At 44.6% G+C, this 22811-nt stretch overlaps 7 protein-coding genes, 1 long non-coding RNA gene and 1 other non-coding gene across 24 annotated transcripts in view; 3 read left to right on the top strand and 6 right to left on the bottom strand.

Moving 5' to 3' along the window:
* Positions 1 to 8568, top strand: part of KrT95D (Krueppel target at 95D) — a 34290-nt gene extending 25722 nt beyond the window's left edge. For 2 of the 5 annotated variants that reach the window (NM_170108.4, NM_170109.2), the window contains 8 exons: positions 111 to 418; positions 2342 to 2690; positions 3559 to 3684; positions 5326 to 5926; positions 5989 to 6472; positions 6544 to 7099; positions 7160 to 7276; positions 7338 to 7666. In NM_170108.4, coding sequence (NP_732933.1) covers positions 111 to 418; positions 2342 to 2690; positions 3559 to 3684; positions 5326 to 5926; positions 5989 to 6472; positions 6544 to 7099; positions 7160 to 7276; positions 7338 to 7468 — 2672 coding nt within the window. In that variant the 3' untranslated portion in view covers positions 7469 to 7666. Of the gene's footprint in view, positions 1 to 110; positions 419 to 2341; positions 2691 to 3558; positions 3685 to 5325; positions 5927 to 5988; positions 6473 to 6543; positions 7100 to 7159; positions 7277 to 7337 lie in introns of all 5 variants that reach the window. The other 3 variants (NM_079749.6, NM_170110.4, NM_001170238.2) reach the window with 3 other exon arrangements.
* CG33108 (uncharacterized protein) lies at positions 8562 to 10447 on the bottom strand. 2 transcript variants are annotated; one of them, NM_176551.3, is made up of 4 exons: positions 10140 to 10447; positions 9827 to 10074; positions 8898 to 8994; positions 8562 to 8839 (listed from the first exon to the last, which is right to left on the bottom strand). In NM_176551.3, the coding sequence occupies exons 1-4, from the start codon at positions 10368 to 10370 to the stop codon at positions 8612 to 8614; spliced, it is 804 nt and encodes a 267-aa protein (NP_788728.1). In that variant the 5' UTR covers positions 10371 to 10447; the 3' UTR covers positions 8562 to 8611. The 2 variants fall into 2 exon arrangements, with proteins under 2 accessions (NP_788728.1, NP_001163706.1); NM_001170235.2 differs by lacking the exons at positions 8562 to 8839; positions 8898 to 8994 and having other exon boundaries at positions 9658 to 10074.
* Positions 9089 to 9844, bottom strand: LSm3 (Like Sm 3). 2 transcript variants are annotated; one of them, NM_170107.4, is made up of 3 exons: positions 9568 to 9844; positions 9401 to 9514; positions 9089 to 9340 (listed from the first exon to the last, which is right to left on the bottom strand). In NM_170107.4, the coding sequence occupies exons 1-3, from the start codon at positions 9586 to 9588 to the stop codon at positions 9164 to 9166; spliced, it is 312 nt and encodes a 103-aa protein (NP_732931.1). In that variant the 5' UTR covers positions 9589 to 9844; the 3' UTR covers positions 9089 to 9163. The 2 variants fall into 2 exon arrangements, with proteins under 2 accessions (NP_732931.1, NP_001163707.1); NM_001170236.3 differs by having other exon boundaries at positions 9568 to 9692.
* Positions 10448 to 10653: 206 nt separating the features above from the next.
* On the bottom strand, positions 10654 to 13098 carry Rab7. 3 transcript variants are annotated; one of them, NM_079748.4, is made up of 4 exons: positions 12966 to 13098; positions 11925 to 12160; positions 11504 to 11860; positions 10654 to 11442 (listed from the first exon to the last, which is right to left on the bottom strand). In NM_079748.4, exons 2-4 carry the CDS (start codon positions 12102 to 12104, stop codon positions 11356 to 11358), a joined length of 624 nt encoding a protein of 207 aa, NP_524472.1. In that variant the 5' UTR covers positions 12105 to 12160; positions 12966 to 13098; the 3' UTR covers positions 10654 to 11355. The 3 variants fall into 3 exon arrangements, with proteins under 3 accessions (NP_524472.1, NP_001247277.1, NP_001247276.1); NM_001260348.2 differs by lacking the exon at positions 12966 to 13098 and adding an exon at positions 12830 to 12927 and having other exon boundaries at positions 10854 to 11442; NM_001260347.1 differs by lacking the exon at positions 12966 to 13098 and adding an exon at positions 12287 to 12373 and having other exon boundaries at positions 10854 to 11442.
* Positions 13099 to 13189: 91 nt separating this feature from the next.
* Positions 13190 to 17300, top strand: Epp (Ecdysteroid phosphate phosphatase). Of its 5 annotated transcripts, none has more exons than NM_142945.3 (8): positions 13190 to 13422; positions 13568 to 13808; positions 13864 to 14059; positions 14231 to 14332; positions 14851 to 15020; positions 15079 to 15391; positions 15454 to 16335; positions 16396 to 17300. In NM_142945.3, exons 1-8 carry the CDS (start codon positions 13310 to 13312, stop codon positions 16632 to 16634), a joined length of 2256 nt encoding a protein of 751 aa, NP_651202.1. In that variant the 5' UTR covers positions 13190 to 13309; the 3' UTR covers positions 16635 to 17300. The 5 variants fall into 4 exon arrangements, with proteins under 5 accessions (NP_651202.1, NP_001262894.1, NP_001097898.1 ...); NM_001104428.1 differs by lacking the exon at positions 14231 to 14332; NM_001104426.1 differs by lacking the exons at positions 13190 to 13422; positions 13568 to 13808; positions 13864 to 14059 and having other exon boundaries at positions 14070 to 14332.
* A 67-nt stretch (positions 17301 to 17367) lies between these two features.
* CG5902 (uncharacterized protein) lies at positions 17368 to 19464 on the bottom strand. 3 transcript variants are annotated; one of them, NM_142944.4, is made up of 3 exons: positions 19160 to 19464; positions 18896 to 19074; positions 17368 to 18839 (listed from the first exon to the last, which is right to left on the bottom strand). In NM_142944.4, exon 3 carries the CDS (start codon positions 18676 to 18678, stop codon positions 17947 to 17949), a length of 732 nt encoding a protein of 243 aa, NP_651201.1. In that variant the 5' UTR covers positions 18679 to 18839; positions 18896 to 19074; positions 19160 to 19464; the 3' UTR covers positions 17368 to 17946. The 3 variants fall into 3 exon arrangements, with proteins under 3 accessions (NP_651201.1, NP_001163705.1, NP_732929.1); NM_001170234.2 differs by having other exon boundaries at positions 17368 to 18836; NM_170106.4 differs by having other exon boundaries at positions 19391 to 19464.
* A 72-nt stretch (positions 19465 to 19536) lies between these two features.
* Positions 19537 to 20893, top strand: CG13603 (uncharacterized protein). Its single transcript, NM_142943.2, has 4 exons — positions 19537 to 19730; positions 19797 to 19940; positions 20007 to 20250; positions 20430 to 20893. The coding sequence occupies exons 1-4, from the start codon at positions 19621 to 19623 to the stop codon at positions 20631 to 20633; spliced, it is 702 nt and encodes a 233-aa protein (NP_651200.1). The 5' UTR covers positions 19537 to 19620; the 3' UTR covers positions 20634 to 20893.
* A 147-nt stretch (positions 20894 to 21040) lies between these two features.
* Positions 21041 to 22603, bottom strand: lncRNA:mimi (mimi). 2 transcript variants are annotated; one of them, NR_048472.1, is made up of 1 exon: positions 21041 to 22603. It is a non-coding gene; the product is annotated as a mimi (long non-coding RNA). The 2 variants fall into 2 exon arrangements; NR_048473.1 differs by having other exon boundaries at positions 21541 to 22603.
* On the bottom strand, positions 22537 to 22610 carry mir-9381 (mir-9381 stem loop). Its single transcript, NR_144664.1, has one exon. It is a non-coding gene; the product is annotated as a mir-9381 precursor RNA (primary transcript).
* Positions 22611 to 22811: the final 201 nt, after the last annotated feature.

The following is a 22811-nucleotide window of genomic DNA, read 5'->3' as shown; positions in this document are numbered from 1 at the left end:
CTGCCGCTGAGCGTTTATCTTAGTTTTATCCAGCGATACGAGTTTACCAGCTAACCATTACTTATCCAAAAAATATATATATGTACATATATGTTAATCTTGCTCCGCAGATCGCGTTGCTGAGTACTCCGACGAGGACGAGGAGGCCGAGTTCAGTTCGGGCGAATTCAACGACGAGGCCAACGAACTGGGTCTGATCCGGGGCTACGATCCCAAGGATCCGAGGGACTACAACCATCCGGCCAAGCATGATATGCGCAAGTATCGCAACAAGCTGCAGCGCTCCGGAATCGAGGACTGCGCCTTAGTGGGTCACCATCCCGGCAGCATTCAGCACCATCATCCCGGCGTGGTCGTCGATAGCGATAGCGAGTTCGAGATGAAGGACAAGAGTTCGTCACGGGCCAAGTTTAGCCGGGTGAGTCAATTGAATCACATCGAATCATATCGTGTAATCCCGCCCAGCTGTTCCGCGTGGCACCCAAAAAAAAAAAAAAAAAAGAACAAAAAAAAAACACAAAAATTGTCTCTTACCCAAAAGTATTTTCATTACCGCTCGATATAATTGCGTGGCAACAAGTCAGCAGGCGGCGGAGGTCTTCTATTTGGGGGGCTCTAAAATTCATTATGCAAAGTGAATAAATATCACTTAGTGGCTATCTATATAGATTACAAGCACACATTCGCACATACAGCAAATGAAAAGGGGCAGAACCCATTCACTAAAAAACTAGAAACGCAAAAACAGAAACGTTCTTCTTTTTTTAAACCTTTTAATCAGATGGTAAAGAATGTGAAGTAGATAAAATGGTATGGCATGATTTAAATATTCACTAAACAAAACCATGTAAATAAAGATTTGGATTATCGAATATTTGCATAGATTCTGTCAGATATCTCTTAGGATTAACTTGTTCTAATTTCTTCTTCCCATGCCTATTCAGGAATTTCCCAGAAATTAGCATAAGCTAATCTATAAGGCATTTCCATATTATTCACATTTAGCCCATTCTAGTCATCGAAACTGTGCTTAGCCTTGTCTAACATTGTTAGTACCTTGTTGCTACCTCCTCATTCTTGCTAAGGCATTTGCCAATTGCGAAATATTGTCAGTTCCTTGCTGCTAACCCAGATCCGCAGGCACAGATACAAGATACAAAAAGCCGACCCAAAACAAAGACCCACTACCACCAACCCGGCGGCCAAATCAAATGAAATATGTATCAAATATGTATCCCCATAGTATAGAAGAAAAAGAGTGCATATACATACATTTGCACAGATACTTAAGTTCGGGGAAAAGCATGCCCCAAACGGGGTGGCCAAGAATTTCTGTGGCAAATAGTTGACAATTGTTGGGGCGGCGGCCTTGGCGTGTCGCTCACTCGACTCAATTTGCTTAGATTCGCCCGGTGGCATACTTTCGAATCTATGGCTATATCTCAGGGCTATATATCGGGGTCGTGGATTTCCGCATAAGAATATATCCAAGTTGGACTAGATATAAAGGGGGATTTGTACTACGAAAAAGGATTATTAAATGGGATTATTTTCCCCACTTTCTTTTCAAAGCGAACAGCATATTTAGAAATTCCATGCTTTATTTATGCCTTTTTCCCCTTAAAAGCATTCGTACTAATCACAACAAAGACAATTTTCTTAAGCTGCCGCTTAAATATTTAAACAGCGTTTGGCTTTGACTCACTCGGCTCAGCCGTTTGGGCCAATTATGGACTTTTGCCTCGTCCTGGTGCCCGCCCATTGCCTCCCTGCGCCCCTTTTTATCTACGCACCTGGCCAACATCCGTAGCACAGGTGTAAAATTAGCCTGCGGCTTTTATTGTCATGGCTTCTGCTGTTTATTTTTTTTTTGTTGTGGCTGGCTTTTTATCGCAGGATCATTTTGAATGGCTGGCGTAGACAAAAAGTCGACTAATGACAGGCCGTAGCACAAAAAAAAAACCTAAAAAATAAAACAAACAAACAAAAAGAAACCGATGAGCGCTGGGCAATTAAAAAAGAACGATGCATAAATTTTAACAGCTCCCCACAAGTCGTCAACGCTGTCGCAGTCCTTGAGATTTCGTTTAATGACCCATAAGCAACTCTAGATTGATCCAGCGGCAATTAAGGGGTATTAATGAGGAAAGGCAAGAGCAGGGAAAACAATATTTTCAACTTAATATAAAGATCTTGTTTCCTTATGATCAAGATCTTGTAGCTTCTAGTGGACAACTACTGGTGCAGTTTAATATTTTTAGCCCTTTCCCTTAATAGTTACAAAATTGAAGCAATAAAAGCAAATATTAATAATAATTTTTATGGTCTTTCCTCCTTTTAGACGATCTCGCTGCAGCAGCGAAATTTCAAGCAAAAGATCGTGGCACTTTTGAAGCGGTTCAAGGTGAGCGAGGAGCTGGAGGGAGAGTCCGGTCATCGAGGCACGGCGGCGCTGCGCGGAGAACGCGACCTGGATGCGCTCTTCCAGGAGCTGGAGTCGCTGTCCTGTTGCGAGGGCGACGACTCCGGACCGGACATGGACAGCATATCGGTGGGCTCCACGCCGAAGCCATCGCTGCGTCCCTTTTTCACCAACTCGCGGATTATGTTGCACGACAACATCACCGGAAACGGCGGAGATCTGAGCCAATTGGTGGGCGGTGGCCTTGGACCCGGAACCGGAACAGCTGGTGAGTACGGGGCGGATATATTTTAAATGCGGGCGGATTTGATTTTGCATTTTTATTGATGTGCTTATTAACTGGAGTTTGACTAAACGACTTTTGTTCTATCAATTTTGTTTGGCTTTCTAATGCGTTGCGTTGCGTTAAGTTTGTGGGCGTTGCGTTGCGTTTTCATTACGTTACTATTTAGCCTAATACAGATACACACTAAATTTCGACTTAAATTCAAGCTTAATAAATTATAATAATATTTCTAGTGTTGATAATTTTATATAATTGCTTTTAAAATAAACTCAAGTGAGTAGAAATAATATACATACACATATTTGGGAATTTTCCGGAAATGTGTAAAATTTATTATGTAACTCTGTTTTCAACAGCCGGTTTTATTTTTGTAAAATTTTGTTGGTGCTGTCTGTCTGCTGCTCTGCGATTTTCCATTGTCAACAGTTTAGGTCAAGGTTAAAAAACACGAAAAATAAAGAAAACTTGCGGACAGGAATGTCACATACACACCGAAACGCACACAGACACACAGTTGAAAAAGGACAAATTGTTTTTCCTGGAAAATGGAGGACACAGACAGTTAATTGTTTTGTCGACCATTACTGTCACCACCGCCCACCGAGCAAAAGTAGGCGCGGCGTTGCACATTTTCCGGGAAAAACAAAAGCTCGCAACCTATGACTTTTTTCGTAGCTTTGCTGAATTAACTTTCAATTGTGTTCAATATAGATGTAAGTCGAGCATTTATGATCCAAGTGCTTAGCTTAACTGTACTACTTAAGTATTATATACTTGAACAACAACTCCAAACAAACAACAAACAAACATAAGATACATTTTGCATGGCTTGAACAAATCTCTCTTGCAGGCAACTCTGAGCGCCGATCATCGGATAAGAGCGACCAATTGACCAATTCATCTTACAATCTTGAAAATAACAAAAACCAAAAATGCATTCATTTAACAAACAATAACAATTCGGCAACAACACCAGGTCTGTGTACATTACAGCAAAATCTAAAAAATAAAAACAAAAAACAGAAAAGAATACCCCCCAATCAAAATTATAGAAATATTACACACAATCACCCACCTAAAAAATGGGACCACAAAACGTTTTGTGTGTATCCTATGGACAATGAATATGTATAGCATACTGCAATCCGTGTCCAGTTTGTATATAAATAACGCCCACCCAATCAGATACATTTTCCATCCAGAAAATCTTTGCTATTTTCTTGTTTTTAAGGGTTAACGCCATCCTGGAGATATTAAAAGTTACTGTATTACTAAGCTATTCATTATTTCTCTGGCATTCTCATAGATACAAAATTTCGTGAGATTGTGCCCTTTTTTCGGATTTTCCCAATCTATGAATCGAAAAAACGAAACGAAATGAAGCCTTGTGCTGTGTTTTCTTAACAAAAAACAGGAATATATAATGCGCAGTTTATAGAATAGGATTACAGGTTTTTAATATTTAAAGGAGGCGTTCACCCAAATTCCTTGCCTTGCTCCACACTCACGCACAGCCCACACACGCATACAGCTACACAGTCATACACACACTGCCACAAGTACACTGGATATGTAAATGTATGCCTTGCTCGTATCCTAGTTGTTGTTGCACCATACGGCTCTGCACCTTTGCATGCTCGAAATTGGAGTGGGATTAGGGGGAATTTTTTGATTTGTGCGTCAAATCCATTGATCGTTTGTTTTCAGTATACATAGTTGAGGTGCATGTTTGTGGGGTCTTAAAATAAAACTCCCCGGCCCTTTTTGCAATCTAACCAACCCCCCCCAAAAAAAAAACGGAGTCCACGTCCTCAACATGTGTGAGATTGTGTGTAAGTCTGTGGCATGACAATTGAACCTTCGACGCACTTGAAGCGGTTTTCCAATTAGCCCCGACATAGACGTCAGACCCTTGAAAACAACACCCTTAATCACGGCAATATGCCGCCAGTATAGCCCCTACCACGTGTTAAAGTCTTGTACTTGTTTGCTCCCTCCGGTTTTTCCCCTTTCACCCACCCCCTCTCATTTCTTTCACTTTCATTTTATTTACGTGTCGTGCGTTTTTTGATTAATCGTCGCATGGCTTTGAAAATTCAAGCACGACGAGCCGGGAAATTTGTGCCTCACAGAAATATGGCTACTTTGCCCCACCTTTAGCCCACCTCCCCATTCATGGTCATAAAATAAAGAAAGCTTTAATTATATTTTCGGTCCGTTCTTTTTATTATTTATTTACACGGCGCTCCTTGGACTGGGTAACTCTTCGCAGGGGCGTTCTATTTCGGGACCTACTATTTGTGGCCGCCATTCTGTCTCACGATTCTGTTTTTACTCGTCTTGTTTGGTCTCCGCATGTCTTGTGCCCCCAGTTTCACACACACCGTCACTCACTAGACCCCTTCCTCCAACCGGGTCATCCTAATGGCCGTGTCTTTGGAAAAATGAGAGGAAGCCTTAAAAGAGCACTTAATGTTTGAATAAGAATAGAAATGGGCTTTCGTCTATATCAGTTTTCCACAGCCATTACCATTATGATAGCTCCTGCGTTAGATTAATCCAAATACCCAAACACATGGTCTAAACCATTTCCTCATCTCTTTTGTGCTCGCCACAGATCGCGGGGGTAATGACAGTTCCGGCAATGAGGGCAACGCTGGCTATACGGATGGCCAGAACTCTGATCCGCAAAATAGTCCGCCCAGGGACAAGGACTACCTGCGCCTGCAGCAGATGCAGCAGCAGCAGTTGACCCCAGTGAGCTCTGTGGCTGCCAGCATGGGTAGCGGGAGCGTGATAACGCCCGCTCAGACGGAGAAGCGGTCACGATTGTTCCGAACTTCCAGCAATACTCCGGCAAATGCAGGAAGCGGTGGCAACAGTGTCAGTGCCATTAGCGCATCGGGAGGCGGCAAGAGGAAGCACACCCTGAGCCTGAGTGCCGAGCCGAGATCCGTGCTAGAGGCTTGCCTGTCGCCCACCAATGTGGAGCCACGCAAGCTGCTGCTCGACCAGCTGAGTCGCGTGTTCGCCGGCGAGGACAGCGCCATTCCGGAGGTGGTGACCATCATTAGCCCGCCGGAGGCGTTGGGCGGCAGTGCGCTGCTGGCCAAACTGGTCACGCTCTTTGCCAACTCCTTCAAGCCGGCCTTCGTGCCGCAAAACACTGCCGAGGTCAAGGCGGTGCTGCAGGCGCTCATGGCCAAGATCCAGAAGTAGTATGTGTTTGCTTTCTATCATCAAATATGCAATGTTAATGCATTTTCTCGCCCACGTTTAGTTGCAACTCCAACGCCAAGCCACCGCACACGGTGAAGGTGCTGCTGATTGGTGGAGATTGGCTGCAGGGAGCCACTCTGCGACACTACGTCGAACTGATGGGAGTGCGCCCTCCAGATTGGCTGAATCACTTGCGCTTCTACCTGGTCCCCGTCGGCGGCAGTTGCGGCAGTGTTGCCCGCCATCTCAGCCAGATGGATCAGGCATACGCGGTGATGTTTGGTTCGGACAACTGGACGCAGCTGTGCGAACGGGCGGCAGCCACAGCGGCAGCGGTCAGTGCGGTGACCACAGTGAATGCCACCGCGCTGACAACCAACCTCGCGGATGCGGCAGGTGTTGCCAAGTCCGACATCGCAGAATTGGTGCAGCGTATTCAGCGCTACCTACTGGCGGCAGGTCCCTGCACGCAGATACCCATTGCCGAAGCTATGGTTAACTACAAGGACGAGGACTCCTGCCAGATATTTGTGCCGTTTGTTAGTGTTAGTATATTGCCGAGGAAAATGATTTCATAAGCCATAACACACTAATCACTATTGTTCCCAATATACAGGATGTTCGCATTGGGTATCTGGACGCCCAGGCCTCGCTGGATCTTGAAGAAAATGCAGCTGGCTCCAACGCGGTGGGCAGTGGACTGGGTTCTGGATCCGCCTCAAGCTCAGCCATCCCCATAGGCAGCCAGAGCTCGCCGAATGTGCACGGCGTAGTGTCTGGCTCGCCGCCCCAGCAGCAGAGCTTGGGACGCATCTCACCGCCTCTGCAAACGCCACCGTCATCCGCATCCTCTCATCGGGAGCGAAATACCAGTGAATCGCTTAGTACGCCGTCGTCGGTGCAGCAGCAGTCTTTCAGTGGAGCTCTTGCGGCGGCCGAAGCAGTGGAACTGCAAGTTGACTATTGGCCCCTGGTGAGGCCGGGCGAAGGTCATGCCAAGGAGTCTAAGGGTGGCTTGTCCAAGGGCAGCGACGCTGGCGGCAAGAATAGCATTAAGAGTACGTTTAGGAACCTGCAGGTGTGGCGTCTGCCACAGCATGCACAGCAATTGGGTGATATGTTCAATGGACTGACTGTTAGTTTCGCCACCAAGGAAAAGAAGCAGAAGCAAAGTGAGTCCTTCCTACTTCGTGTTCAATAGATTATCCTAACCCACTGTCCTATCCATTCAGTTATGCGCTTGGGCAAAAAGAAGGATAAGGAGCGTGATCTCGAGAAGGAGCAATGTGTGGAGGGCGTCGCCCGTTTGATTTGCTCACCGAAACAATCGCATCCAGTGCCACTGCGAGGTAAGAATGTCTATCTTGCAATCCGTGAAGTGTTCGACTAATTTTCCCTTAATATTGGCAGTGTACATTGATGGCACCGAGTGGACGGGAGTCAAGTTCTTCCAAGTATCGTCGCAATGGCAAACGCACGTCAAGAACTTTCCGATTGCGCTCATCGGCTGCACTCCCATGTCCTGTGCTGAATTATCCTAGTCATTTTAAACCCCGACCTAACACGGGACACTCCCAACTCCCATAAACAACACAGATATACGGACACAAAAACTGAAATGTGCTCGGAGCAAGGGAGCCAGTCACTTGCGCGGCAATAAATATTATACAACTGAAAAGAATGATAATTTATTTATAACTAGTATTTGTAAATTTTTAGTTAATAAACCGTTAGCCTGTAACGTTCATTTAAGTTCAGTTCATTTTCGCACGCAACTTGTGAATTTATCAGAGATACTTTCGACCCGCAACCAGACACATACAGACAAACAGACACTAACTAGTTTAATGGTATGCTCAAAGTAATTATAAACTCGTCAGAGATGAACAACGCGTATCAAAATATCCTGTACAAGAAGTTCTAGAACTAAAACCAAACTTTGTAGTTGCCGTTTCAAAAATTTCTATGGACACGTTGCTCTTGCCTGTTGGCATGTACTAGCATATATAATAAAATATATATATATTCTTTAACCGACAGTTTCCAAGCAATCGGGAGCATTAGGCCCCATGATCTCAAAATCGCCGCTCCCGTTTGGCCAACTATCAAATGAACCTAAAAGTACAGCAGCATACTAAATCTACTTGACAAAAATTTGACATTATACCCAAGCCCGTCGTCTATGTACTACCTAAATCAGAAAAATATCTGTGTGTGAAATTATATACAAAACATACTATATATAGTTACCTATCTTATCTACCATATATACAAAACCATGTGTACTACTCTTATTGTTGTGATTTTTGAAATTTCAAGGCAGCCCAGTCTTATTAGCGGATGTTGGAAAAGCGTAAATTTATACTTGTATACATAAATTTATACACAGCTGGCTCTAAACCAAATGAAAGTTCGATATATCATTATTGTATATTATATTCTATTCCCCCTAAAATCGCATTCGTGTCCCCGTAGTAGTTGCGAACCGATTAAATACGAAAACTCTGCGTGTTTCTCTCCCCGTTTGAACTGAATGATGGAAAGGAGTTCGAGGTGCGTTGATTGCGTTGCGAAGTGAAATATTGTAAGGCGTGTAATTTATAACTGTACTATTAAATATATTAAAGTTAACTACGTAATTAAAAAAGGTTTTTTTTATTGAAAATATTTCGATGCACATATATTTAGGACCAGCGAACATGAATCACCTGCTTTGGCAGCCCGTTGACAAGAATGCAGCGCTCGTTGAGGCCCAGAGATCCACCGATTCCACCCGGTGGCAGCAGAAACTCATCATCTGGGTAGCCCTTGGGTTGGGCAAACTCTTTTAAATTTTCGTTGCTTTGGCTGAGCGTGTCCAGTGGCCAAACGGCTAGGTTACGAGATTTACCATGACGAGCCAGGACATAAAACTGCGGAAGGGCTTATACATTAATATTGGTCTTAATATGCCTAGCTTTTTCCACTCACCCGGTCCTGCGTGTCCACCAGATAACCTACAATCAAAGCCCAATGGGCTCGGTGTCCATTTTTAACGCATGGCGCATGGTTTACATCGGCATCGTAGCTTTTGAAATTACAATTGATTAAGGACAACCCATAGAAAAGATTTTTATATATTTATATAGTAAGCAAAAATTAAACAAGACATTATTTTTTTTAAAAGACATTTATAAACCTATTTAGATATAGCTTGTATAAATGCAGGTAATTGATTTAAAGCTAAACAAGACCCGCTAGCCCACCCGCATGGGTGGCGAAACCAGGATGACTCCATCGCCTCTAACGAATAGCATGGGAATAGTGCGCTTGGCGGTCTTGTACACCTCCTCATAGGTCTCCTCGTCGATCTCCACAGTGGTCACCGTCTCCTCCGCATCGCCGAGCACCATGTTCAAATGCTGATCAAAGGCCTAGATAAAGGTGTATATTGAAAGATTGCTGGGCAACAGTAAAAAGAGGCATCAACTCACGTGAAGACGTCCTCGCAGTTCCCGCTCGTTGCGCATCTTTACGTACACCTTCTCATCTAAACTCAATCGGATGAGATCCAAAGGCTCCTTTACCGGCAAAATCACCTGACTGAGCTGCAAGTACGGAATATAGAGAATATCCTTTTCGCTTTTATTCTTACACATACCTGCTCTGTTTCGTCGGCCATTTAATAAAAGTATTTGCACTTCTCGTTTACTTACTGACTGAAAATTGTATATTATTTTGCGAAACACAAAACGCTGTTTATAAGTTGCACCACTGAACTACCGCGAGTTTTACAACACTGCCAGACAACAGTGTGCTGTTCACCGTTTACAAGTGCTGTTAGGCGCCAACGGCTTTAAATGCAGGGGAATACCAAACTCAACCCGGGTTTAAATGGCAATATTTTTGAAAAAGGATACGGCACTAGTAGGCAGCCTCCGGCCTTTAAAAGTTCCTTGACTTTTTTGCAGTCCAAAGGACCTACATGCAACTGACACGCAGCAGGTCCTGGCATATGCTTCCGGGTCAGTTCAAACAAATACTGAGCACTAAATAGTTCACCATTAAGGGTATACTCCTGGTCGATTGCATCCTTGAGGAGATCATCTGCCGTGGGACTGCCACCAAGCAACATGCTGAGGGCCACTAAGCCACAAGTAGGTCCCACCTTCGGTGCACATACATATGTTATCGAATAACAAACTGAGAAATCTTTATTGTTTTCTAACTCACCTGCACTATGCTGTTTACGGAGTAGTATTGACAGTGTTTCGGTGGTGTATATTGGCAGACGCGACTTAAATAGCATCCTTTCTGCACCTCAGGATACTCACATGCCCAAGTGCACTCATCGGTGGTTATATTGTCCCCAACTGGACGTTCCTTTGTGGTAGCAGGTGTGCTAGGAGTGACTATCATGGGTGGTGGGGGAGGAGGTGGTGCCACACTTGAAATATTCGACATGGTATTTAGTTAAATAAATAGACTAAGCGAGTTAACAGACAATAGCCACAGCTGTTTTCGCAGACAAATATTAACAGGGCTGAGTTATCGATAAGCGATATTCTGTGTTCACCTGGTTGCATCTGTTCTACAGTGGGCACAAAGTAAATTAAGCCCACATAAAAATATCAAAATAAGCTTATTTGACTTTTATTGTAAATTGTTCAAGTTTATTCTTTAAATTAAACCAAAGAGCATGAGAATTCATAAAATGAATCTTTGGAAAAAAATAAATTCGAAATATACACAATTTACATATATGTATTACCAAAAACAAGGAGCAATTTTACATGGAATACTATTCATAGTTATAGGATATATCGAGTAACGTTATAACTAAACCAAATTCACGCTCGAATGTTATGCATAAAGAAGTTTTGTGGAGCTCAGCCAATTACAATAGAGTAGCCAATTCGATGGTGCAGGAAATTATGTCTGTAAATTACATTTAAAAAGTTATTCTTTTATTAAATTTACAATCACAAGATTTTTTGTTTGTTTAGAAGATACTCTGATGTTGTATTCTCAATGTTGCTGTTCTGTTGCAAAAGCCAGCAGCGGTTGCGTGCAAAATTTGACTAATACAATGGCAAAAATAGTACTAGGGAGATAGGCGGGCGGTCGGTCAGAAACATGAATTATTAAATACGAGTACACAGAGCATACTTATTCATTGAACGGTTACTTAGGTCGTAGGAAAGTGGGTATACTGGTTAAGCCTTTGCCAGAGGCTCGTTAAGACTCAGCTGATGTTGATCTGAATCTGAACTTTGCATCCTATCAGTTAATTAATTACTATGCTGTTTTGCTGAAATTGTTTTACTTAATCATATAACACCTTCCTCTATCGTCCTTTGTGTTGCTTGCTTCTCATGTTCATTATTATGTTGGAAATATTATTTAATAATATAGATTGTGTAATTATCCATTTTGCGTTGTTGTTACATTAGCACTGACAGTTGTCAGGATTGCCAGGACGATTGTTTTGCGAGCCCAAGGTAATCTGATCGGGGAAATCGTTGATAACTTCAGCCTGTGTGAAAGTACAAAGTTCGATTTAGTATGGAAAACAATATTTAAATAGGATTTCTTACCTCCGCCTCCAACTCTAACGCATTCTTGGCTATAACTTGAAACGCCATCTCCACGTTGATGCCCTCCTTGGCGGACGTTTCGTAGTAGGGTATATCGTTCTTAGATTGGCACCATTGCTGCGCTCGACGCGTGGACACCTGGCGGTTGTCCAAATCCACCTTATTGCCCAACACAACGAAGGGGAAGTGATCGGGATCCCGTGGACTGGCCTGTATGAGGAACTCGTCGCGCCAGGAGTCGAGATTCTTGAACGAGTTGGGCGCCGTCACATCGTAGACAAGCACGCAGCAGTCGGCTCCGCGGTAAAACGCCACTCCAAGCGACTGGAAGCGTTCCTGACCAGCAGTGTCCCAGATCTGTTATTGAAATTTTGCGAGTTATGTCACTGAAATAGGATTACTGGAAGTTCATAGTGCTTACCTGCATTGTGACCACTCGGTCGTTGACCACCACCTCTTTCGTGCAGAAATCAGCTCCGATCGTGGCTTTGTATTGGTTGGAGAAGCGTTTGTTTACATACTGATTCATCAGAGAGGTCTTGCCCACACTGCTGTCGCCCAGAATGATGACTTTCAGTAGGGATTTCTTACGTCCGGACATTTCGATGCAGTTTGTGGCGTTGGCTTACTCGGGGTTATTTCTTTTGGTATTTGGTGCTGAAAACCACAGAATATTATTGATTGTGTGTTAAAAATACCATTGCGGTTTCCTCTAATTCGATTAGGAAGTGTAGGGGTGTGATGGTTTCTTTCCTAAGATAAATGAAAGTGAACTGCGCAAACCTCTAGAGTCTAAACTACATGCCAATGAAAGCCGTAATCTCTGCCAGGACCTGACTGCCTAAGTGCTCGAAGTGCAAGCCATTCGCAGCTGTAAAATGTTTGTAATGACGAGCAGTTGTGCTACGCCGTGCTGGGTGATAAACAAATCGGGTGAGTCACTCTGAGCAATCCGCAGTGTGTGATCGCTGGACTGTGTGAACAGGCGGTCAGTAGGGGAGGGAGGTGCCCGCATCGAGGCGATAAAGCGTGATCACTATTGGCGCAGCGGAGAAAGTGCGCTGAGTACAGACAAAGACGAGGTCGAGCTAATAAAGCGGGTCTGGAATACCAGGAAAAGTGCCTGGGAAAACGCCCATTTCCTCAAAGTCCTCGATGGCAGGGGGAGTCACTATGGTGCAATCGAAAATAGTGCGAAAGTGGACTCTCCAAAGGGAGATAAACTCCCCGCCCCCCTTTTTTAGACCATGAACAACTTGTTTTTGTGCTCCACCATTACAACTACGCCACTAATTGCGTCGGTGTGCGTGGGTCTTTGTTGTGTACGTTTTTCGAGTGTGCGTGTGTATGTTTGATGTGGGGCTCCACTGGCATTTTCCATGCACTTTTCGCCTGCTGCGTAACACTCTTTTTAACGCTTTGCTTTTGCTATTCGCCTAATTCCTTTTGTAGTGGCACTCACTTTGAACACTGGTGAACACTCCAAGAGCTGTTTCTTTGTGGGGCGCTTCGGTTTTACTAAAAAATATTCAATTAATTACGCAGTGAATTTTGTTGTTGTCTCGCTAGGAGAATCGCTCTCATCTCTACTGGTCAGTACTGGTTATCGATAGTGCAGTCGTGTTACAGCTATCGGTAGAAGTTGACTATCTTTAGGCTGTCGTTAGCCAACACTTTTTTGTGGCCAATTAACGAATTGTATCCTATTTTTGTTGAAATTATCACTGAAAAATATTGAACAGCCAGGAAAAACCAAAAGCTGCTAAACGGTGGTCACCTGGGCTTACATAGGAGGCTATAATCGAAATGGCCACGCTTCCGCCGCGTAAGAGTCAGACCCCTACGAGGATCTGCATCTCTAAGCAGCATCTGACGCCGCTCCAAACATTGCTCCAAATGGGGTTTCCCAGGCATAGAGCGTGAGTTTTCTATGCATAGCGTATTGGCAGTCACCAGCTGCTCTAGGTTCCATCCAAGATATAGTGGCTATGCGTGCGAGTGACCCACTATGTTGATTTGTTTCATAGAATCAGAGTATTGATTTTTTTGCTTACCCCTACACAGGGAGAAAGCTTTGGCTTCAACTGGTAATCGTGGTGTCCAGATTGCCTCGGATTGGTTGCTGGCACATGTCAACGATGGCACCCTGGACGAGTGCGCCCCCAGGGAATATATTATATATGCTTGTCCCACGGGTCCGTTTCTGCAGCAGCTGGAGGAGTTCTGGGCCAAGTCGCGCCAAATGTGCGGTTGGAATGGAGCACACAACTACGTGCCTCACATAACCCTGGTTTCGTTTTTTAAAGTGAGCTTAAGTTGGATTATCCAGACTTTATTTATTCACCTAATCGAAATTACAGGCCCCCGATGAGTGCTCGCTGCAGCTGTCCAAGGCGCTCAAACAGGTGGTGGACATGACGGGCGCCTTGTTGGATCGCCCCCTTAAACTGGAGCCCTACATGAGTCAAAACTTCATGGGTTTTTTCGTGGCCGAGGAGGATGCCAACTATCTGAAACGACTGGCCCTGCAGTACGTGAAGGAGGTGTCCAACTCAAGTACGAATTATCCTTCTGTTGGTTGCACTCTCTTTGGGTTGTTTTGGTTTACCTTTCTCACGTTCTGTTCGATTCGGTTGATGGTTTTCCATTTTTCGGAGTGGCTTACACGGTTATGTTGTTCTCCTCTCTTCCTGCACACTTCTGGATAATCTGGGATATGCTGCACAGTCATTAGCGATACCTATGAGCAGTTGGACGCCATTGTGGCCTGCTTTCCCTGGTGCGGTGCTGTCTCCTCGGGCACCCGCTGCATTCCGCGCAGCAGTCGATGTAAGCCATTAGCTAGAGCCATTAGTTTGCATAAAATCGTTTTTGATTCACCCAAAAGTACACTTTCTTATCACTCTATGCATGCTTTAGTTGCACTGGTAGATAAGTTACTAATCTAATCGCCCTTTTGGCGAAATTCAACATGACGCTGCTAATTGTAGTTAATTAGTAGTAACTGTAGATAGCAAGGTGATCGATGTTTTTGGTAGCTACATAGTTAATTTGTTTATACCCCGTTTCATTTGTTTGAAAAATATTTCAGTTTATTATTAAAACCGATTAGTGTCACTATATATACAAAAAATCTTTGATTATTAGAAGACCAGAACTGTAGTTGATAAGCCCGTGACGTTTGGTTTTGCCCAAAGATAACTTTAAGTGACTATAATTCCTTATCGAAAAACATCGATTCACCGTGTTAGATACGAAAGCATATAACCAGCACCGCCTTCATTTCCATTCAGTAATCGTTTGTTCCGCCTAGCGAAAGGCTACTAATAGCTTCTAACTACCTGTAGCCATCTCACTCGAGCCACACGTTAAGAGCCTGCACCTGACGCTTGCCTACCAGTTCCCGCAGGCACAGTTTAATGCACTGAAAGCACTCGTGGAGACCTTAGACGCCAGCTGCGCTTCCAATTGGGAACTTCGTCTATATTCCCGCGATCCTCGGCTCGCCACCAAACAAGTTAGAGCTCCTTATAATCGATCGAGGATGAGTTATAATTTTATCTTGTACTTTTCAGGTTCAAAAGGTAGTTTATCCACACAACCCGCACGAGACGGATGAACTGGAGCTCCGAATCGGCGATTACATCTATTTGAATACCGAGGTAGTAGACAGTTCCAGTGACGGTTGGGCCGAAGGCATATCTTGGTTGACCGGAAGCACCGGTCATTTGCCCGTCAATTACACCGAACGCACCGCAGAATCGGACGCCTGGACCCTGCATCGTGTGGTCCAGCTCTCCAAGAGCGTAGCTTCATCATTAACTTCCGCCGAGGACTTGGACATTGTGGACGGACGCAGTATATCAACGGAGCCCGACGATCGTCAGAGTGAGTCGTATTTTGAATACAGTGATCCTGGATTAAGTTAGTTACATTGCCTCTCTCAACAGACACAGCACATCCTGATATAATTGAAGGCTCTTCGTTTGAGGAATCCGAACAGAGCGTGGAGAAGTATTTGAGACAGACTTTGAAGCCCTGCCTGGAACTACCCTCAGTGCAATTGCTAAACAGCCACAACTTGACCCATCAGCATAACCCTAACACGCCTACGATCGAGATAACGACCAATATGTCTTCTTCCTCCACCTCCATGTCCAAGCAACCGGTGGACGAGATCTTGGTGGAACCACCGGCAGCCCAGCCTCCGCGTCCAGATGACACACTTAGTGTACACTCGGACCACTCCTTGCATCCCGGATCCCTTGACGCCTCGCATGCCAAGAACAGAAAGATCTACATTATGCGGCATGGCGAGCGAGTCGACTTTACTTTTGGAACATGGATTCCATATTGCTTCGATGAGTTTGGAAATTACATGAGGAAGGATTTAAACATGCCGAAGACGCTGCCTCGTCGGAAGAACAGTCCGGAGGGCTGGCAGAATGATTCTCCGCTGACAAATGTGGGTGTCTATCAGGCCAATCTTATTGGTCAAGCTTTGCTGGAGGCTCAAGTGCAGATCGACCATGTTTACTGTTCGCCCTCGTATCGCTGCATCCAGACTTGCACCAGTGCGCTTGAGGGGCTGAAGCTTACGGGCAAGCAAAAAATCAAACTGGAGCCGGGCCTGTTTGAGTGGATGGCCTGGTATCCGAGCGGTGTACCCGACTGGCTGACTAAGAACGAGCTGACCGAGGCCAAGTTCGACGTTGATTTGGATTATGAGCCGGTGCAGCCAGCGTCTGAGCTAACTGCTCGCCTAAAGGAGTCCACCGAGCAGTTTTATGAACGTAACCATGACGTTATCCTCCAGCTATTGGAGCAGACAAGTAAATTTATACAAATGTGGTTTTAAAAAATACTCGAATGCCAATTTTCTTTAATTCCAGCTGGAAATATTTTGGTTGTTGCCCATGCCACCACACTGGACACTTGTTCCCGTCAACTGACCGGTGGAGTTCCACGCAGCACGAACGAATTGCGCCAAGTCATCCACAAGATCCCCTACTGCAGCCTGGCAACGGTGGAACAGGTGGACGGCGTCTGGAAGCTGGTTGAACCCGAATGTCTTCCGGTGACGCACTCAAAGAATCCGCGGTTCGAGTGGAACGCCTTGTCGGCCACCTAGTGCCAGTGCTTAGAGCAGTTTCTCTGCAAGCATTGAGACTGAGACTCAACTCGATTGGGACGGACCTGGAGGTGAATCACACGCTGAAGAAACTATACGTAAATTTTTTGTTCGCTTAGCTATTTAAAGTACGTATTGATTTACTGTTTAGAAATTGGCGCCGCATTAAGTTGATTGTACTGCCATACAAATTTTAAAGTAATTTATATGTACACTTATGATGCAAACCGATGGAATGCGATTTTGCTGCGGTGTATAAACAATCCATCTATTATAATTGCACTGCTTATTGAGAAGCCAGCGCGACGGACTCATACTTTATTGCAATCAATGCGATCTATTGACTATATATATTGAATATATACATTTATACCGTATGCCAGTAATTATACTAATTGAGCGCTAGCTCGCCGCTTTAGCCATAGACTAACTTGCCCTGTTACTAGCTTAGTTGTTAGATTGTTTGATTAGCCTTGCTGCGTAACGCAGTTTTTTGTAGCCATTTATCCAAGAGGCAGACTTTTCTTAGCAACTTGTTGAGACTACTCCGTACGTAAAGCCCAAACATATATCGATATTATCGACTAGATTTAGAAGTACAAAACCATGTAACAACGCACAACATAATGGAACAATAAACAGTATACATTGAACACGTGTAATGCCAAAACATTGAGGTGTAAACTCCATTTCGCTTCCACGATCCCCAAGAGGAAAGACGGACGATAATTTTGCATTGTCTTGTGCGACTCAGAAGGGGTCGACCTTTATTTAATGCGCATAGAATTAGAATTAGTAATGTAATTGGTTTAGTTGTTAAATCTATAATATAATTGCTGAACATTTTACGTGAATTATATATCTGCATTTTGTATTGTATTGATTCGGTAATATATATCCCCATATATACGCTTGTTTAGTTTTAGTTTGTGTGTGTTTGATTTAAAAAGAAACCAGCAAGGCTGCGGCTACAACATAGATCGGTGTATCCGAATGCAATGGGTTTCAACATAGCGCTTACAATCTTTTCTGTTTTCATTATGTTTCTCATTCGAAATTGCTTACGGATCTGCCGCTTAAGTATTTGAAGCATTAAATGGTATATTTAGTAAAAGACGCTCATCTCACGCGCGTTTTTGGAGAATTTTTGAGGGCTTAAAATTGATGCTGGAGATATAATAACTCATAACTTGAATTAAGCGAGCGGCCGCCAAGCTGGGCCAAACTCAAAAGCTAGCAGCAGCAGGAGGACGACGGCCATCAGGCCTGCCCTAAGCCAGGATCATCGCCTCGCCGCCGTCCTGTCCAATTGTTAGCACTGCACCTTGCCGAACTGGGCGCGACGCTCCTGGTACTCGCGGTACTCCTTGTAGTGCATCTGGATCTCCTGCGAACGGTAGCGCGTTAGCTTTATGGACTTCCTCGTCTCCGGAGTTATGGCAGCCCGATAGCCGCCCTTCCGTAGGAGTGAGTCAATGGTCTGCAGCTGGTCCCAGCCCTGTTCGGTGGCCACCTGCGGCAAATAGGTGGCTGTGCGCTTGCAGCCGCGTTCTGTGAGGAACTCGATGCGGATGCCATGGACGCCCAGTTGCCAGTCCAGGTGGCCCTGAGCCTCCTCGAAGTTCTGCAGAATCGAGACCGAGACAGTTAGCCGTGGCAACTCATCTCTAGAGATAGGTGCAAATCTAGAGTCCTTAAAGGCGCTGGTCAAGGCGTACTCCCGAAGACCATGGTGCAGTTCCATTGCACTAAAAGTACCAATGCAGCCACGCAGCCTCTTGTCACGCCCAATCTTCCAGGTGACAAAGAGTGGGTAGGCGTCGTTGCTAAACACCGGCACCGATGGACCATCGACGTTGTTCAGCTCACAGTCAAGCACCTCGAAGCAGAACAGGCACATGTCTGGCACAGCGACGGTCTTCATGCCATGGCCGTTGGAGAACCGTTGCGGCTGGTGCACCATCTGCTGGTGCTGGTATTCCGGATCTCCGTTGCTGGAGTGCGGCTGCTGCTGCTGGTAGTTGTTGTAGTGGGAGTTGGACATGCTGTTCTGTGTCAGAACTGGTTCACTAATTACGTTAGGTAGGTATATTGAGGTTACAACTAATGGCAGTGCACGTTGATGCTCTAAGTTCAATTAACACAACAGAACAGCCCCAGTAGGAGTTGCCACAGAAACGCTGCCGCCAGTCCTCTAATCGTCTTCTGAAAATCGGTGGTGGTGTTTAATGCTGGTCTCGAATTCCAAGGCCTTGGCTTACCTGCTACTGCGTAAACTAGGTCACCTGCTGCCCTCCAGTTTGCGCTGACCTCTAGCCTGTGATTCCTGGCTCCCTGCTAACTGATCCAGACCTCGTCCCCGTGTTCCTTGGCTGCCGTCCTGCTGCTAGTTAGCTCATAAGCACCTCATTGAATTGCGTCCGCTGATCCGCTGATGCGTCTGCAAAAGGTCGTGTGCGAGATAGACAATAGAGGAGGGTGCTCTTAAATGGATTTCCATGTTAATTCGCCCGAGCGATCTTCACCTTAGGTTTCACAACAGCCTCTATTGGAAAATTCGGGGAAGTGGGGAAAATCGGAGGAGAAAGCCCCCCTCCTCCTATTGCATTAATTGCTCTTTGTTCGCCCTGGCTGTTCCCCCCACCCCCCGCACTTATAAAGGGCTACGCGCCACACATGCACACGGCCCTTTGTCTTGGCTGACCCATCTAGGAGCCAGGGAGCACCGTAGGTAGCCCTCAAGAACAATATTTTACCTTTTTTCAATGTAAACAAATTTTACACTTTTTTACGAGTTCAGTGGCGAACTAGAGATGGCTTAACGAGAATGATGGCCCCAGGGTGTATATATCGATAATTGCGCATACCAATGCAGGCAGCTGCAGGGTGCTGTCCAACACTGCTTATCGATAACACCAAAAGTGCATTGCCGTGTTTGTCTGAATATTGTGGAGTTTCATTTGTTTTTGTTGAAATCAAAAGCAAAATGGCTTTGGCCAACGTGCTGCAGCTAAGCCAGATAGCTGGCCATGTCATCCTGTTTATCCTGTCGCTGTGCATCGTCGTGCCATTGTTTATAAACCTCGACCAATTCTGGTAAGTGCGCAGTTCCTCTTTGGTCCCCTGTAAATTATTGAGTTTCTTTATTCTATTTTCCCACAGTGGCCACTGCCTGCTCTTTACAACTGGCAAATGGCGGGAGGAGGACGGCATGTTCGATGTCCAGTGGGCTTCCAATGGCTTCTGCAACTTTCCCCTGATTACCGGGTTCTTCCTGCTAATTATTTCGGTGGTGCAGATTTATAGGTATGTATCTTGTGGGTATTATTCGGGGTTTTTGACATCTAGAAAGTGAATTTCTTTGCCAAATAGATACGCCCGCATGAAGGAGGAGGCCTCGTTTATAGCTCTGTTCATTGACGTCGTTCTGGGCATTTGGATGCTGGCTATGTCCATTTTGTCGGCTATTTTCATTACCCTGGGCTTTATTGTCTGGTGCGATTCCATGACCGAGAGATTCCCATCCTGTGCCATTTCCGCCGGTCAGAACATTATCCACGGCGACACGGAAAAAATTAACACCTCCGGATTTTACATTGAAATGGGAACCACTCAGGTAAGATGATACAAAAAAAAAATTCTCATCTATTTTTTTTTTGCTTTCTGTGGCAATTCTGAATGTTTGATTACGTATACGTAATATTTTATATTTTTATGTAAAACCAAATATTCAGTTGTGCATGCGAAATTAAGTTAATAAACTCTTTTAACCACTTCTATTGATTTTTGTTACAGTTTGGCGCATGGGGTTCATTCGCAATTTCCGTTGGCATCGCCGTCATCGCCCTTCTGAAACTGATCGACAACCACCAGGTGCGCAACATCAAGGTTTCCATGTACTTGGAGCGACAGCGGTTGGTGAATCAGCAGCAGTACGACGGCAGGTCGACCCCGCCGATCGTTTCGAACGCATCCTCCGACACGGAACAGAACAAATAGTTGACGTTTGTGATCAATCAGCAGCAGTTTGTAATTCTCTACGTATTTCTCATCATGTGCGTTATAATCATTGTATGTCATTTCGTCCTCGTCCTTATCATTGAGGCAGACAACCGGCAACACACATTATCTTTGTAGTGAAGGAAACTAGAGATATTAGCCCTATGTATTAAGCCAACATACGTGATATGTAATGTATATATATATATATGTATTTAATTAATTATTCCATGTTACAAATATAGTAAAACCAAATTATTAATATTTCTGAAATCATTCATTTATAAAGATACTTACGTATTGCGGATCATCCCCAACAATCCCAAGCATTCGAAATGAAACAATCAATGCAACATGTTATGTCAGTTACATTTATTTTGCAGTTATCTTCTGTGTTGTGTGTGTTTTCTTGTTGTTGATGTCATTCGAATCTGTCGTAATGTCAAACGGATTTGGGTTTGGATTTCACGTTTGCATTGCAACAAAATGTTCTTATAGACTTTAAAGCGACGCTATTGTACATTTAATATTAAATTCCGTATTTGCTTGCGTAGTCTGTTACAATTCAATTAAAAATTTCTTGATCGCACGGCATTTAGCCCCTGATCGCTGTATTTTTGCGTCTAAATTCAATCTTTGCCTGCACCGAGTTTGTTTCTTAAATGTGGAGCAAAAATGGTGGAGATTTACTTTTGGTATAGAGAAAAATAGTTACTTGTACATTTACGGGCTTTGCAGCTGAATCTCATCGATACTGTATCTGCATCTACGACTGCTTGGAGTTTGGTATCGGTATTCTGTTTTTCTGTTTTCTGGCATTCATGAAACAATTTCCTGGGATCTTACAATTAACACTACATCAATGTATGTACTATAATTAGTATTTTTAGTTTTTGCGTTTTTTTTTGTTTTATGGGTAATCATGTTTTGGATTTCTTTGAATAGCATATTATTTAAACTTACATTCTATTTTTGGTTTTTTTTTTCAGTGTTTTGTGTGTTTTCATATTTTGTTTTTCATTATTTGGTTTTGGTTTTTCATTTTGTTTTTGTTTTTAAATACATTCAAAAAACATAACGCAAGGGTGTAAAAAACGATGTGCAGTGTTTCCTTGTTGCGGTTTCTCTTTGTACGAAATGAGGCGATAATAACCAAATCTCCTGCGGGCTGCGATTCAATTTGCTGGGGGCTAATCGATCCAGTGAACGCCAATTTTGGAAGGCGTGCTGGAGGATGGTCCGGACGACGACGTCGCGTCGCCAAGGACGCCGGAGGCTACGCAATCTGGGATGATAGTGGGTCGAATCGTAAAGCAAAATCATAGGTTTTTCTTAATGGTCAAATATAAAAATTGGCTCTGGCGCATGTTTCGTTCAATCCATTGCATAGCCCACGACTGGTGGCGTCGGGCGCGCCCTCCGATCTCTGCCGCATTTGGCTAGAGACGTATGTCACGGAAATCGGTCGAGTGTGCTCCGATTAACCCCTGGCACTGAGCCCCTTAATCGCAGCCGGAGGTGATTTGCCGAACGCAAAGGGTGGTGGTGTTTGGTTTGGTTTCGTGTTTGTGTTATGATCAAACTCCCACCCAGCCGCCCCACACCCCACCCCCACAAATCCGCAAGCGGATTCGCAAGGGGCGGGACTAGGGACGGATTGGGCTTGGATTTGGATTTTGGTGAACACTGCCATGCGATTTCCGTGACCTTTCCATGGCAGTGCGTGTCTGATGGATTGCGGGAAGAACTCTGGTCTGTTCGTGGACGTGTGTCTCTCGGTGTGACCTTGTTTGGGCGGCGTACCTACAGCCGAGTGCGTCCCGCGCTCAATGGTTTTTCCGGTTGTTAAGGCCGGATCCGGCTATTCCCGCACCCAACTGGGCCACGCCGTCGCTTCGTGTAGTGAGCCAGGGATGGACCGAGTGCGCAGGCGAATAGCCGCTGGGGCAAGGGATCCGCACTCGACCCTTCCCTGGCCGGCGATACTCAACTGCTCCTGGTACTAGCACTATATAAATACATAGTTGGTAGTACCATGAGGCGTGTGGTGTGTCGTTCACATAAGACGTAATGTAAAATTAGTTATAAAACTTTCAAAAATTGTTTTCTTTATAAGCGTTTTAAAGTTGAAATTGTAGTTTTTCGGATTTTGTGTCTCCTCTGTACTCTTCTCATTCC

The sequence above is a fragment of the Drosophila melanogaster genome, chromosome 3R (assembly GCF_000001215.4).
Source record: "Drosophila melanogaster chromosome 3R".
Lineage (NCBI taxonomy): Eukaryota > Metazoa > Arthropoda > Insecta > Diptera > Drosophilidae > Drosophila > Drosophila melanogaster.
Note: the sequence above shows the minus strand (reverse complement) of the source record. Positions and strands in the feature narration are given on the sequence as shown.

What these genes read in the sequence shown, in the direction of transcription:
- LSm3 (NM_170107.4), bottom strand. Translation starts at nt 9,588, where the DNA reads ATGGCCGACGAAACAGAGCAG. An exon ending in TGGCCGACGAAACAGAGCAG is followed by an intron (nt 9,515 to 9,567) that starts GTATGTGTAAGA and finishes CCGTACTTGCAG; the next exon opens with CTCAGTCAGGTGATTTTGCC. An exon ending in AACTGCGAGGACGTCTTCAC is followed by an intron (nt 9,341 to 9,400) that starts GTGAGTTGATGC and finishes ACCTTTATCTAG; the next exon opens with GCCTTTGATCAGCATTTGAA.
- CG33108 (NM_176551.3), bottom strand. Translation starts at nt 10,370, where the DNA reads ATGTCGAATATTTCAAGTGTGGCACCACCTCCTCCCCCACCACCCATG. An exon ending in CCGTAAACAGCATAGTGCAG is followed by an intron (nt 10,075 to 10,139) that starts GTGAGTTAGAAA and finishes TGTGCACCGAAG; the next exon opens with GTGGGACCTACTTGTGGCTT. An exon ending in GGAGGCTGCCTACTAGTGCC is followed by an intron (nt 8,995 to 9,826) that starts GTATCCTTTTTC and finishes TAATTTCAAAAG; the next exon opens with CTACGATGCCGATGTAAACC.
- Rab7 (NM_079748.4), bottom strand. Translation starts at nt 12,104, where the DNA reads ATGTCCGGACGTAAGAAATCCCTACTGAAAGTCATCATTCTGGGCGAC. An exon ending in ACCGAGTGGTCACAATGCAG is followed by an intron (nt 11,861 to 11,924) that starts GTAAGCACTATG and finishes TTTCAATAACAG; the next exon opens with ATCTGGGACACTGCTGGTCA. An exon ending in CGTTAGAGTTGGAGGCGGAG is followed by an intron (nt 11,443 to 11,503) that starts GTAAGAAATCCT and finishes ACTTTCACACAG; the next exon opens with GCTGAAGTTATCAACGATTT.
- Epp (NM_142945.3), top strand. Translation starts at nt 13,310, where the DNA reads ATGGCCACGCTTCCGCCGCGTAAGAGTCAGACCCCTACGAGGATCTGC. An exon ending in CCCTGGTTTCGTTTTTTAAA is followed by an intron (nt 13,809 to 13,863) that starts GTGAGCTTAAGT and finishes TCGAAATTACAG; the next exon opens with GCCCCCGATGAGTGCTCGCT. An exon ending in GGAGCCCGACGATCGTCAGA is followed by an intron (nt 15,392 to 15,453) that starts GTGAGTCGTATT and finishes CTCTCTCAACAG; the next exon opens with ACACAGCACATCCTGATATA.
- CG5902 (NM_142944.4), bottom strand. Translation starts at nt 18,678, where the DNA reads ATGTCCAACTCCCACTACAACAACTACCAGCAGCAGCAGCCGCACTCC.
- CG13603 (NM_142943.2), top strand. Translation starts at nt 19,621, where the DNA reads ATGGCTTTGGCCAACGTGCTGCAGCTAAGCCAGATAGCTGGCCATGTC. An exon ending in ATAAACCTCGACCAATTCTG is followed by an intron (nt 19,731 to 19,796) that starts GTAAGTGCGCAG and finishes ATTTTCCCACAG; the next exon opens with TGGCCACTGCCTGCTCTTTA. An exon ending in TTGAAATGGGAACCACTCAG is followed by an intron (nt 20,251 to 20,429) that starts GTAAGATGATAC and finishes TTTTTGTTACAG; the next exon opens with TTTGGCGCATGGGGTTCATT.